Below are 14155 nucleotides of genomic sequence, written 5' to 3'. Positions count from 1 at the left end.
CACACTGTATTAAGTTTGCACGCTAGTGCTCTGCGTTCTTTCTAAAATCCTATATGGTGAGGGCTTCGCACGGTTGCTTCGTGCCCTTTCTTGAGTTGGTAAAACCCGCATTCATCTTGGGCGCCACTCCATTTATGTGTCCTCGGATACCTATCTAGACGGGGTGTTGCTACTAGGGATCTGTTGAGACATATGTCACGTTCGTTGATACAAGAAACGAGGGAGAGATCCAAATGCAGGTACGAGGTTTATTGAGGGGCAATCCAAAAGGGGTAAACAGTCCAGGCAGGGTCAAAACCAGAATATCCAATAACATAACAAGAATAGACAGAGCAGACTCAGGGAAGTATCACACAAACGACAAGGACTCCGTGACAAAGACTCAGACAGACCGGGTATAAATACACAGAAGGATAATGGGAAACAGGAGACAGGTGGGGAACAATCAATTACTCAACAGGAGGAAGGTGACCAAATAAGGGAACAGGAAGGGGTAAGGTGACAGACACCGTGAGGAAGGAGGACACCTAGTGGACACCCAGGGAACACAACCCAGACACTGTGACAGAACCCCCCCTCTACGGAGCGGCTCCCAGACACTCCACGATAGACAAAACAGAAACCAGGAGGGAGGTGGACAGGCGGAGGCTCAGGGGGAGGGACGGAGGGTCAGAAAAGAAAAACAAGGGGAACAGGCACCAGAATGTAACACAAAAAAAGGGAGACCAGGAGGGAGGAGGACCGGAGGAGGTTCAGGGGGAGGGACGGAGGGCCAGACTAACAGAAAGGAACAGGGACAGAAATAAACACAAAAACAAAAGAAAAAAAAAACATGAAGCCCCCCAGGGCGGAGCAGAAGACCACCACACCCTTGTGGTCAACGCCAGAGTCCTCCAGGGCGGAGCGGAAGACCACCACAACCGGGTAGTCAGGGCAAGCGCCCCCCAGGGCGGAGCAGAAGACCACCATGTCCGCGTGGTCAGAGCGGAAGCCCCCCAGGGCGAAGCAGAGGACCACCACGTTCTTGTGGTCGAAGCCAGAGTCCCCCAGGGCGGAGCAGATGACAACCACGTCCTCGTGGTTGACGTCGGAGTCCTCCAGGGCGGAGCAGATGAACACCACACCCCTGTGGTCGATGCCGGAGTCCAACAGGGCGGAGCAGAAGGCCATCCAGTGACTTGACCTGACTCAGAAAGGTCCACGATGACTAGCCTTGTCTCTGGAAAGTCCATGGTACCAAGCCCTGGCTCTGGAAGGTCATCAGTGACTGGCCCTGACTCTGGACGGTCATCGGTGACTGGCCCTGACTCTGGAAGGTCATCAGTGACTGGCCCTGACGCTGGAGGGTCATCGGTGACTGGCCCTGACGCTGGAGGGTCATCGGTGACTGGCCCTGACGCTGGAGGGTCATCGGTGACTGGCCCTGACGCTGGAGGGTCATCAGTGACTGGCCCTGACGCTGGAGGGTCATCGGTGACTGGCCCTGACTCTGGAGGGTCATCGGTGACTGGCCCTCACTCTGGAAGGTCATCTGTGACTGGCCCTGACTCTGGAAGGTCATCTGTGACTGGCCCTGACTCTGGAGGGTCATCGGTGACTAGCCCTGACTCTGGAGGGTCATCGGTGACTAGCCCTGACTCTGGAGGGTCTACAAGCACCTGACTAGCCTCTGGAAGGTCAATTGGAAACCTCACTCGACTCTGAAAATTCAACAATCACCTGACTCGACTCTGGAGGGTCCACTGGGACCTGACTCGACTCGGGAGAGTCCACTGGGACCTGACTCGACACTGGAGGGTTCACTGGGACCTGACTCGACACTGGAGGGTTCACTGGGACCTGACTCGACACTGGAGGGTTCACTGGGACCTGACTCAACACTGGAGGGTCAACTGGGACCTGACTCGACACTGGAGGGTCAACTGGAACCTGACTTGAATTTGGACTGCCTGTGGAGACGTGAGACGCCTCGGCTTCGGGCACCGCCTCTGGAACGGCCTCGGGCACTGCATCGGGAGCGGCCTCGGGCACCGCATCGGGAACAGCCTCGGGCACCGCCTCGGCCTCGGGAACGGCCTCGGTAACTGCCTCGGGAACGGCCTCGGTCACCGCCTCGGCCTCCGGAACGGCATCGGTCACCGCCTAGGCCTCCGGAACAGCTTCGGTCACCGCCTCGGCATCGGGCACCACCTCGGCATCAGGCACCGCCTCGGCATCGGGCACCGCCTCGGCCTCCGGAACAGCATCGGGCACCGCCTCGGCATCGGGCACCTCCTCGGCCTCCAGAACAGCATCGGGCACCTCCTCGGCCTCCGGAACAGCATCGGGCACCTCCTCGGCCTCTGGAACAGCATCGGGCACTGCCTCGGGAACGTCATCCGGGCTTTGAAGAACGGTAGATGCCTGTCTCCTCCTCCTCCGCCCTCTATGATGGCGAGTCGGTGACACCTTGTCTGGAGACTCAGGCGTTGAGTCGGCCATCTTGTGCTGTGGCTCTAAGCTGGCAGCCATCTTGTACTGTGACGCTGGGCTGGCGGCCATCTTGTACTGTGGCTCTGGGCTGGCAGCCATCTTGTGCTGTGGCGCTGGGTTGGCGGCCATTTTGTGCTGTGACACTGGGCTGGTGGCCATTTTGTGCTGTGGCGCTGGGCTGGTGGCCATCTTGTGCTGTGGCTCTGGGCTGGCGGCCATTTTGTGCTGTGGCTCTGGGCTGGCGGCCATCTTGTGCTGAGGCGCTGGCTCAGCAGCCATGACGTGAACCGTCTTGGGAACCTCTAGGATCCTTGATAACATCTCGAAGTACTCGAGAAAGGTGTCAGCGGCCATCTTGGGCGTTGGTGCTGAGCTGGCAGCCATCTTGCACTGTGGTGTGAGGCTGGCTTCCATCTTGCCCTGTGGTGCGGGGTTGGTGGCCATGCACCGCAGCGGCGCTGGATTGGCGGCCATCTTGTGCTGTGGTGCTAGACCCCCGGTCATCATGGGCAGTGTCGCTGGCTTTCTCCTTCTGCCCTGATGAGAAGGCGGCTCTGGTCCCTCCCATGTGAGCCCAGAGTCAAAGGGGGGGCCATGGTGGAGAGCGATGCTGGGCTTCTTCTCGCCCACCTCCTCCTCGACGCCCTCCCCTGGTCCCGCGAAACACGACCAGGCGGGTTCCCTCAAATTGAATGCTTCTCTCCCGCTCGGTGGCTGGGGAAGAAGCGTAAATCGACATACTGCTGGATCTCAAGGTGACGGAGTCCTTCTGTCACGTTCGTTGATACAAGAAACGAGGGAGAGATCCAAATGCAGGTACGAGGTTTATTGAGGGGCAATCTAAAAGGGGTAAACAGTCCAGGCAGGGTCAAAACCAGAATATCCAATAACATAACAAGAATAGACAGAGCAGACTCAGGGAAGTATCACACAAACGACAAGGACTCCGTGACAAAGACTCAGACAGACTGGGTATAAATACACAGAAGGATAATGGGAAACAGGAGACAGGTGGGGAACAATCAATTACTCAACAGGAGGAAGGTGACCAAATAAGGGAACAGGAAGGGGTAAGGTGACAGACACCGTGAGAAAGGAGGACACCTAGTGGACACCCAGGGAACACAACCCAGACACTGTGACAACAGCTCCTTCAGCAAGCTTATCCGAGAGCAAACGTTAGCCCCTGTGTGACAGGCAAGACCTTGTATAAATACTGGTATCGTATCCCTTTAAATGAATCGTTCCTGATTCCAAGCCTTTAGCTCTACCCCGGGCCGAGGCCCTAACTGGGTATGTATCTTAGGCCTTTGGCCGTAAGGGATAATGTCATGGACAGCCATCTAAACATCCCAGGGGCAACTCCCATGGAAATGGTAGAGTTGGTACTTGGTGTTTGCCATGATTCTGGCCGGCACTCCCCTCAGCATGGCGGCATGGGTATACTGTTCCCCAGTTCAAAGTTCCCTTGAAAGGGAACGTCTCAGGTTATGGTTGAAACCATGGTTCCCTGAGTAGGGAACAAGACACTGCGTCCTCTAGCTCCCTGCCGTGCTTCGGACGCAAGCTTCAGATGAAGAAGTGAATGATTTGTTCTCATGGTGCTTATCTATAGTCACACCGGTAGTGAGGTCAGAGGCTGTCGCCGGCCAACTCGTTGGTGTTTTTTCAATGTATGCTTCAGACACAGGTCATGATGAGGTGTTCGAAATTGCGCCCCCTAGAGGATGAGAACTCAGGGAACCAAGTTTTATTTCTGTGTTTGGACACTAATGTTGTGAATCAGGGCATGTTCTGTAGTCCTTCATAGAAATGCGTCACAACTGAGTTTGCAAAAGTAATTTTCACAAAAAGCTGACATGTAAATGGATATTTAACACAGATCTCTTTAAATGACAAACGCTCTCAAACTCTTAACTCTCATTGTATCTTCATTGACAGTGAAAATGTATGATGTCATCTTTACTGATCAATGTGCAGAGTGTCTCTTTGTTGCAGCTGCTGCTGATTTAATGAACAAGTTTCTCATGAGTTTTTACCACGGGGCTAACACACCTTTTACTCTAATATATACTTTATTAAAAACACATGTGGAGACTCATTTAAGATTCTGGCCTGTTATTCAGGAGGAAATCTCTCATTCAGAAACATTGATTTTAAAGAAGTCAGATTCATTATTAAATATGATACTTTAGTTCATGATGAAACACTCACATAGCTTTTCTGCAGTTGATCACAGCTGGTATCAGTCTTCTTCTCCCCTCAGCTGATGTCTTGTATTTCATGGTGTTCAGTTCATCTAGTGTCTCCTCTGACATCTGAAGGATGTAGGAGATTGTTGAGCAGTGAGCATCAGAGAGTTCATTCTCTGAGTGTTTGTCTGATTTCACAAACTCCTGAATCTCTCTGAACAGAGTCTGATCTTTCGCTTCCAGCAGACAGAGGAACAGATTGATGGACTGATCAGCTGAGAGCTCATAATCTTCATCATCTTTGATCTTGTCTTTAATGTACTTTGTGGTTCTCCTGATGGTCTCTGAGCTGTTCTCTGTGTGTGTCAGTAAATCCTGTAAGAGTCTCTGATTGGACTCCAGTGAGATGCCCAGCAGGAACCGCAGGAACAGATCCAGATGTCCATTCTTAATATTGAGAGCTCTACATACTGCTGATTTTAGTAGATCATACAGAGAGACTTTATCAGATCTGTAAGATCTGAATTCATGCAGTGGTTCCTTGTTCTTTGTTAAATAGCAGTAAAGCAGATAGAAAGCAGCTAGAAACTCCTGAACGCTTAGATGGATGAAGCTGTAGACTTTCCTCTGATGAATCACAGATTCCTGCTTAAAGATCTCAGTGCAAATCCCAGAATACACTGAGGCGTCAGTGACGTCTATGCTGCTCTCAATCAGATCCTCCTCATAAAACATCACATTGCCCTTCATCAGCTGATTGAAAGCTACTTCAGCAAGTTTCACAATCACTTCTCTGTTGGACGGCAGGAGTTTCTCTGGATGTCTCTCTTCATACTTCTGCTTCTTCATGTTGATCTGAATCAGCAGGAAGTGGATGTACATTTCAGTCAGAGTTTGAGGGATTTCTGCATTGAGATCTTGTTTCAGGATGTTTTGAAGCACAGTGGCTGAGATCCAGCAGAAGACGGGTATGTGACACATGATGTGGAGGCTTCTTGCTGTTCTGATGTGTGAGATGATTCTGCTGGCTTGATGCTCGTCACTGATTCTCTTCCTGAAATATTCCTCCTTCTGAGGGTCATTGAATCCCTGAATCTCTGTCACACGTTTGATGTAGTTAGAGGGGATCTGATTGGCTGCTGCTGGTCTGGTGGTGATCCAGATGAGAGCAGATGGAAGCAGATCTCCTCTCAGGAGGTTTGACATCAACAGACCCACTGAAGAAATCTCAGTCACATCAGAAACTTTCTGACCGTCTGAAAACATCAGTGAAATTCTGCTTTCATCCAGACCATCAAAGATAAACACAACTTTACATTCATCATAAATCTTTGAGTCCAAATCCTGAAGTTCAGGATGAAAGTCAAGCAGAAGTCTGTGAAGACTGTACTGATGATCTTTAATCAAGTTCAGTTCTCTAAATGTAAGCACAAACATGAAATCTACATCCTGATTGGCTTCTCCCTCGGCCCAGTCCAGAATGAACTTCTGCACAGAGACGGTTTTTCCAATTCCAGCGATGCCTTTAGTAAGAACAGTCTTGATCTGCTCTTTCTCCTCATATCCTGGTTCAGATAAAGGATTAAATATGTCATTGCAATAGATTGGAGTGTCTTGTGAGTGTTGTGTTCTGGCTGTTTTCTCCATCTGTAAGATCTCATGTTCTTCATTCACTCCTTCTCTCTCTCCCTCTATGATGTACAGCTGTGTGTAAATCCTGTTCAGGAGGCTTTCATTCTCCTGTACTTTCAGTCCCTCAAATAATCTCTCATACTTGTTCTTCATGCTGGTTTTAAGATGGTCTTTGACTCTCTGTAGTTCTTCATTCACTGCTTGAGGAGGATCCTTGTCTCTAATCTGATCGTCTCTGATTGGTAACAAAAATAAATACATGTTTGTGAATAAAACATGTAAGGAACAGCAACACATTTAAGAGAGAAGTGTCAGTTTAATATACTCCTGTTATATACAGCATTTTTACATTAAAGTACAACACGTTTTCTAGACTATAGGCTACATTTCATGAACTTTATGTTTGCTATGTTAGTAGTTTTTGTTGTGGTATCAAAATTGAAATCAAGAATCTTAAAATTTTTATTGGTATCTAACATGTTGGTGTGAAATAAGCATATTTATTACTATAAAAGATAAACTAGATCAAAAACAATAATAACAGCAACTATTTTATGTTTGTGTGGCAGGGCAAGTAATAATTTGAACAAGTGGCCCCACCGGGCAAGAAGAAAAAATCCTTAGCATTGATCTCTGACAAATAAGGTGATTCTAGTATACTCTTAGAGTGCTCCAGGCACCTTATGTGTGACAATAATACAGAAAATAATGAGAAAAGCAGACAGCAGAAGAGTAAGAGCTTTAATAATGTCTCACAGCACGATACGAAGCTGGGCGGTGTCTCACCTGGGGTCAGAGGTCACTGGATCAGCACTGAATGTAGGAGGATTAATCATGGATGTGTCACTCTTCAGAGACACACAGCTGTGATCTGGAGATGAAGATCTCTCGCTGATCTTCATGATGAGGAACTGATTTGAGGCCTGCCAAAGAAAAAAAAATAACAGACAACACTTTGACCACATCAGTGGAGGAACTCATTAGGGGTATACAAAAATATGGATACACATGAATATTGCAATATTTTGTTTGGTGATACTGTATCAATTCTCATAAACAGAATATTGATATAAACAAACAAACAAACAAACAAAAAATCATACAAGATTCATGGCAGTTGTTTCGTTTTGAGTTTACATCCCGACCAATAGATGGCAGTCTTCATCTCTGAACGACAGTGAGAGTAACAGGAAATACTAGCATTAGGGCATGCCACTAATGTTAGTGTTAATATCGCTATCTGCTGCTAGTAATGGGGGATGGCGGCGCATTTGAATGACGCACACTGTGTGCGCCTGAGCGTCTGTAGCGCAGGTTAGTGGAGCGTCTGAGTTGTAGCTGACTTCACAGAGTCTGAGCATCTCACCGCTGGAACTGAACATTTCAAGACACCTGCAGGAAAAGCAGGTGGACAGGGTTGTAGTTGATCAGGGAAGGAAACAGTGGAGTAAGGGTGGCGATTACATGTATCCTGTTGTGTGAAGGGATGGAAGAGGTGGTACTATAATGAGTGCACAAAGACTTCAAGCATTAAGAGAGGGGGCTAAGGTGGATAGCCAAACAATTTTGCTGCAGTTTGAGAGTGAGGTTCTCCAAAAGGAAGTAACAATTGTATATATGAGTTACTTTGTTAGACCTTATGTTCCAAAACCCCTTAGATGCTATAACTTTCAGCAGTTTGGACATGTAGCAGCAATGTGCAAGGAAACTATAAGGTCTGTCAGGAAATCATAATTATGGCCAGTGTGGGGAAGGTGTACCACCAAATTGTTGTAATTGTGGAGGTGCACATAATGTGGCCTATGGTGGATGTGCAGTCATGAAGGAAGCAGTACAGGTGCAGCAAATAAGAGTGGGGCAGAAGGTATCATATGCAGAAGCAGTAAAAATGGTACAAAATCAGTAAGCAGGAAGTAGCAGTGGGGGAAGTGTGAAGAGTGAAACAAGTCAAGTAAAGGAGAATGCGGGGTAAATGATGATAGGCAATGTAAGTAAATTAGTTACATTTATTGCCGGTGTGATTAATGGAACAGCAGAGGTCAAATCTAAGACCGAAAGGATACAGTTGATAGTTATGGCAGCAGTACGACATCTGGATATAACAGGACTGACATGGGAAATAGTGAAAGATGATCTCAAACAACTGTCTAGTCAGGAATCATGAGTTGGTTAATATTAATCATGTTTTCAATTATACAATGGAATGCCCGAAGCCTGATAGCAAATTGACAAGAGTTTAAATCTATTATAGATGGAATAGTGGAAAATTCAGATGTTATTTGTATTCAGGAAACGTGGCTAAATCCAAATTTGGATTTTGTGATACAGGGATATGTGGGGGTTCGTCCAGATAGAAAAGAAGGTGGTGGGGGAGGGTGTATTACATTCATTAGACAGGTGCTTCCATCTCAAGTTAAGTTAAGTCAAGTCACCTTTATTTATATAGAGCTTTAAACAAAAAACATTGCGTCAAAGCAACTGAACAACTTTAATTAGGAAAACAATGGGTCAATAATGCAAAATGAATGAATTCATCAATGAATTCAGTGATGTCATCATCTCAGTTCAGTTTAAATAGTATATGTGCAATCATTTGCAATCAAGTCAACGATATCACTGTAAATGAAGTGACCCCAACTAAGCAAGCCAGAGGCGACAGCGGCAAGGAACCAAAACTCCATCTGTGACAGAATGGAGAAAAAACCTTGGGAGAAACCAGGCTCAGTTGGGGGGCCAGTTCTCCTCTGACCAGACGAAACCAACAGTTCAATTCCAGGCTGTAGCAAATTCAGATTGTGTAGAAGAATAATCAGTTCCCTGTGGTCTTGTCCCGGTGGTCATCTCAGACAAGGTCTTTACAGGGGATCTGTATCTGGGGCTCTAGTTGTCCTGGTCTCTGCTGTCTTTCAGGGCTGTACAGGTCCTTTCTAGGTGCTTATCCACCATCTGGTCTGGATGCATACTGGATCAGATTTACTGCAGTGACCCTCTGACTTGGATACCGACTGGATCTGCTGGCTATGGTGACCTCGGAATAAGAGAGAAACAGACTAATATTATCATAGATGCCATTCTTCGAATGATGTACCAAGTACATCAGGTGTTATCGGAAGTGTTCCCAGTTCTGGTTTACCTAATTAATGTAGCGTAAAGATCCTTTATTATTCCAGAGTTTAGGAGCTAAATAGGAAAAGGATCTGCCGCCCACAGTGGATTTTGATATCCTAGGTATTATCAAATTGCCTGAGTTTTGTGAAGGCAGCGGATGTGGAGGATTATAGTGTAACAAGAGCTAATTTTAATACTGAGGTGCTAAACCATTAAGGGCTTTATAAGTAATAAGCAAGATTTTAAATTCTATACGATATTTGATAGGGAGCCAGTGCAGTGTTGACAGGACCGGGCTAATATGGTCATACTTCCTGATCCTAGTAAGAACTCTTGTTGCAGCATTTTGGACTAACTGTAGTTTGTTTACTAAGCGTGCAGAACAACCACCCAATAAAGCATTAAAATAATCTAACCTTGAGGTCATAAATACATGGATTAACATTTCTGCATTTGACATTGAGAGCATAGGCCATAATTTTGATATATTTTTTAGAAGGAAAAATGCAGTTTTACAGATGCTAGAAACGTGGCTTTCTAAGGAAATATTGCTATCAAATAGCAACATCTAGGTTCCTAACTGAAGACGAAGAATTGACAGAGCAGCCATCAAGTCTTAGACAGCGTTCTAGGTTATAACATGCAGAGTTTTTAGGTCCTATAATTAACACCTCTGTTTTTTTTTTATTTAGCAGTAAGAAATTACTCGCCACCCAGTATTTTACAACGACCAAGCATTCTATTAGTTTTTCAAATTGGTATGTTTCGCCGGGCCGTGAAGAAATATAGAGCTGAGTATCATCAGCATAACAGTGAAAGCTAACACCGTGTTTCCTGATGATATATCCCAAGGGTAACATGTAAAGCATAAAGAGAAACGGCCCTAGTACTGAGCCTTGAGGTACTCCATACTGCACTGGTGATCGATATGATACCTCTTCATTCACTGCTAAGAATTGATGTCGGTCATATAAGTATTATTTAAACCATACTAATGCACTTCTATTAATGCCAACAAAGTGTTCTAGTCTATGCAAAATAATGTTGTGGTCAATAGTATCAAACGCAGCACTAAGATCCAATAGCACTAATAGAGAGATACCACCACGATCAGATGAGAACAGGTCATTTGTAACTCTAAGGAGAGCAGTCTCAGTAATATGATACGGTCTAAATCCTGACTGGAAATCCTCACAGATACCATTTTTCTCTAAGAAGGAATATAATTGTGAGGATACTACCTTTGCTAGTATCTTGGACAGACAAGGGAGATCCGAGATCAGTCTATAATTAACTAGTACTTTGGGGTCAAGTTGTGTTTTTTTGATGAGAGGCTTAATAACAGCCAGTTTTAAGGTTTGGGGGACATACCCTAATGACAATGAGGAATTAATAATAGTCAGAAGAGGATCTATGACATCTGGAAGCACCTCTTTTAGGAGTTTAGATGGAATAGGGTCTTACATACATGTTGTTGGTTTAACCCTCTGGAATCGATTAACACGTATACGCGTTATGAAAACAACGTAATGTCCGTGTAATAATATCAACCTTCATATTCATCCGGAAGAAGGAGGCGGGAACCGGCGGACAATCAAAAACATTTTAATAACAAAATAAACACAAAACAGCGCACCAGCCCCTCACGGACGACTGGTGCGCATAAAATAAAAACCAAAACACAACTAAAAGCCCAGGCCTGGTCCTCTCTCGTCCTTCACTGTCGTCGCTCCAGTTTTATATCCTTCCATCTCCTCCATGGGCCTCGAGACCGGTGGGACGAACAGGTGTAGTTCATCTCCAATCACTCCCCCGGCCTCGCTCCCATGTCCCTCGGCCCCGCCCCACTCGTCACAGTCCGTTTTTCACATTTCCCTTCATTATCTTCACTATTCTCTAACCACGCCCCCGCGCTAAACGCGCTATTCAGATTTTAATGTTTCACTGAAGCATGCAGCTTGAATACTATTGATATTAAATTATGTTGTGGAATAAATAAATATATAAAATTCTAAACATAAAATTATATACCGTAGTTTTCTGACTATAAGTCGCCCCTAAGTATAAGTCGCATCAGTCCAAAAATACATCATGACGAGAAAAAAACATATATAAGTCGCACTGGACTATCAGTGGTAGACTACAGGAGCACTGAGCAGCATATAGCGCCCTCTCGCGGCTGTAGACGGTAATGTTTTCTCTTGGTTCAGTTCTCTTGGTTCATTTCTCTTGGTTCATGTTAAATTAATTTTGATAAATAAGTCACACCTGACTATAAGTCGCAGGACCAGCTATGAAAAAAAGTGCGACTCATAGTCCGGAAAATACGGTACATTTATTTTGTCCTTATATTCTTTCTAGTAACTCCTCCCTCTCAGTCACAAACCTGACAGAAAGGCTCATTATGCAGCTCATTATGTGGGCCTTTGTTTTCTCAGGTGTAAATCACAATGATATTCATGATAGTTGACACCTATTCGCATATGACTTTTACCAACAAAAAGAGTCTTAGAAAATTTAAATCAATATATTGTTTTCTGTGAGTGAGTAAACAAGATGATTTACACATAATTTAGAAAGGAAAATTCTAGGCTACAAGCTCCAGTTCTCAAAAGTCCCAGGAACCAATTTATGGCCTTATTCAAGTGATTTAACATTTTTAGTTATTCACTAACCACGCATAACATTTTGTTTTCTCAAAAACACAATCATGTACATACATGCTGCTTTCTGGAAGTAATACAAACTGGAAGTAATACAAACTCAAGCACTTAAGATATGCAGTGGGGCTTTATGGACATCACCTGCAGTGGTGTTGCAAGTAGAGATGGGTGAGATGCCTTTACATTTAAGGAGGGAACAGTTGGCAGGTAACTATTGGGCAAATCTACAAGGACATAGTACAGTAGGTCCCACCCAACTAGAGTAGTAATGCAGGTTTGCTGGGAGCATGAAGGGTTAAAAGTCAAGAGTTTTGGATAGGTATGTGGTGCTATTGGAAAAGACTTGGGTTTAGAGTGTATGGAATTTAGTCAAACAGTTTTGTTGCCTGTCAGACCACCATGGTTGTTTGTGGAACCTATAGTGGATCTGCAGTTATTAAAGAGAAACTTGTAGAGTAGAGGTGGATTTATGTAGAGTTTTTTGTTCACATCTTAACGAGGAGTTTAATGGGTATCTGGATATTTACCCAGATGGGTCTAAAGATTCTAAGTCTGGGCAAACAGGGGCTTGCATTCGGATTACCAAAAAAGGGAATTAAGGTACAAAAAAAACGGTCTGATCAAGTATCTGTATTTACAGTGAAATTGAAGGGTATTTGGTTGGCTCTACAGTGGGTAGAAGAAACAAGTTTTTAAGTTGCTCAGACTCAAGTGCAGTACTAAAGAGTTTGCAATCATGTAAGTCAAAATCAAGACTAGACATACTAGAATGTTACACAAGGATTTCTCAGTTGGGGGTGAAGGTAAAATTTACGTGGGTACCAGATCATGTTCAGATCAGGTGTTAAAGGAAATGAAATGGTAGATGGTTTGGCAAAACAAGCCAGTAAAACAGCAGATGTGGAAATATCAATCTTAAGTTAAATAGAAGCTAAAACAAAAATCTGTATGGAAATTATGAAAAAGTGGCAGAGTGTCACGCTGTCTGGTCTGTTTCCCTGGGTGTCCACTAGTGGGCTCACTTCCCCTTAGGCACCTCACCGTAGGCACTACAATTACCACTAGCCTTGTCCCTTCATAACAGTAATTGCACTCCTGCTAATTGCACTCAGGTGTCTTCACTTTCATAGTCATTATCCTGCCCATATAATCCAGTCTGTTTCCTATTGTCTTTATGGAGTCCTTACTTTCCGTCACCTAGTTTCCTCGCGTTTCGTCTTTGAGTTCCTGTTCTTGATCCTGCTTGTTTGTTTATTTGTTTGTTTCTGTTTGGATTGATGTTCTGTTATGACCCCGGGCTTGTCTTTGACTCTGATTTGGATTACCCTTAATAAACCACACTGCTCTTGGATCTTCCGTCTCCTGTGTTCCCGTATGTGACACAGAGTGGTTGGGATAGAGAGGAGAAAGGGAAAAATTGACACAGAATACAACAGATGGTTAGGACAGGGAAGAACAATGGAAGGAATCAAAGGGAAGAAATAATTTTCACTAGGTTAAGGATTGGACATTGTTAAATAAGTTAAATAAGTGCTTACATATTTTACGTAAGCACGTAACAGAAAAATGTGAATTTTGTGACAGTATTGAATCTGTTGAACATATGGTACTTGAATGGCAAAAGTATGGAATTTGGGGGTGCAAGGGAATTAATTTAAGGAACTTAACTTAAGGGATTAACTTCAAATGATATCAGTACTCATTTATTTACCTTCCTGAAGGACATGGGGATAGCAAATACAATACAATTTTGGAAATCTTTATAATTAATTAAGGGGGGGGGGGGGGGGTGTTGGATAGAACATAGTTGGAATTCTCCATTCTAGCTCCGATTCACACTCCAGTACAGTAGGTGGTGGTAATGCAGCATTGAAGTTGGATGCCAACCACCATTAAACATCAAAGAAGAAGTAATGGAGGATGAAAGAATTGTCCCTGTTCCAGGTTCTGTGTACAAAGCTGAAGTGTGCCATCATTTGGGCTCTTTTGGTAGTGTCCACTGCAGGACCATGGCGAGGGCGCCGCCTCTATCCCGCCACGTCCTGTGTGAAGAGGGGCTTGTGTGGGGCGAGGGGGGGCGGTAGGGTC

The 14155-nt window shown here is 45.0% G+C and overlaps 2 protein-coding genes across 2 annotated transcripts in view; one reads left to right on the top strand and one right to left on the bottom strand.

Annotated features, from left to right (window-relative positions):
* The window catches only part of st6galnac2 (ST6 (alpha-N-acetyl-neuraminyl-2,3-beta-galactosyl-1,3)-N-acetylgalactosaminide alpha-2,6-sialyltransferase 2), a 162671-nt gene that overhangs the window by 93539 nt on the left and 54977 nt on the right, over window positions 1-14155 (top strand). The window lies entirely within an intron of this gene.
* The window catches only part of LOC132141097 (NLR family CARD domain-containing protein 3-like), a 68241-nt gene that overhangs the window by 44224 nt on the left and 9862 nt on the right, over window positions 1-14155 (bottom strand). Inside the window, exons 2-3 of the mRNA XM_059550331.1 lie at window positions 7083-7219; window positions 4687-6531 (exon numbers count right to left, since the gene is read on the bottom strand). Coding sequence (XP_059406314.1) covers window positions 4687-6531; window positions 7083-7198 — 1961 coding nt within the window. The 5' untranslated portion in view covers window positions 7199-7219. The remainder of the gene's footprint in view (window positions 1-4686; window positions 6532-7082; window positions 7220-14155) is intronic.

Source organism: Carassius carassius, chromosome 1 (assembly GCF_963082965.1).
Source record: "Carassius carassius chromosome 1, fCarCar2.1, whole genome shotgun sequence".
NCBI lineage: Eukaryota > Metazoa > Chordata > Actinopteri > Cypriniformes > Cyprinidae > Carassius > Carassius carassius.
Note: the sequence above shows the minus strand (reverse complement) of the source record. Positions and strands in the feature narration are given on the sequence as shown.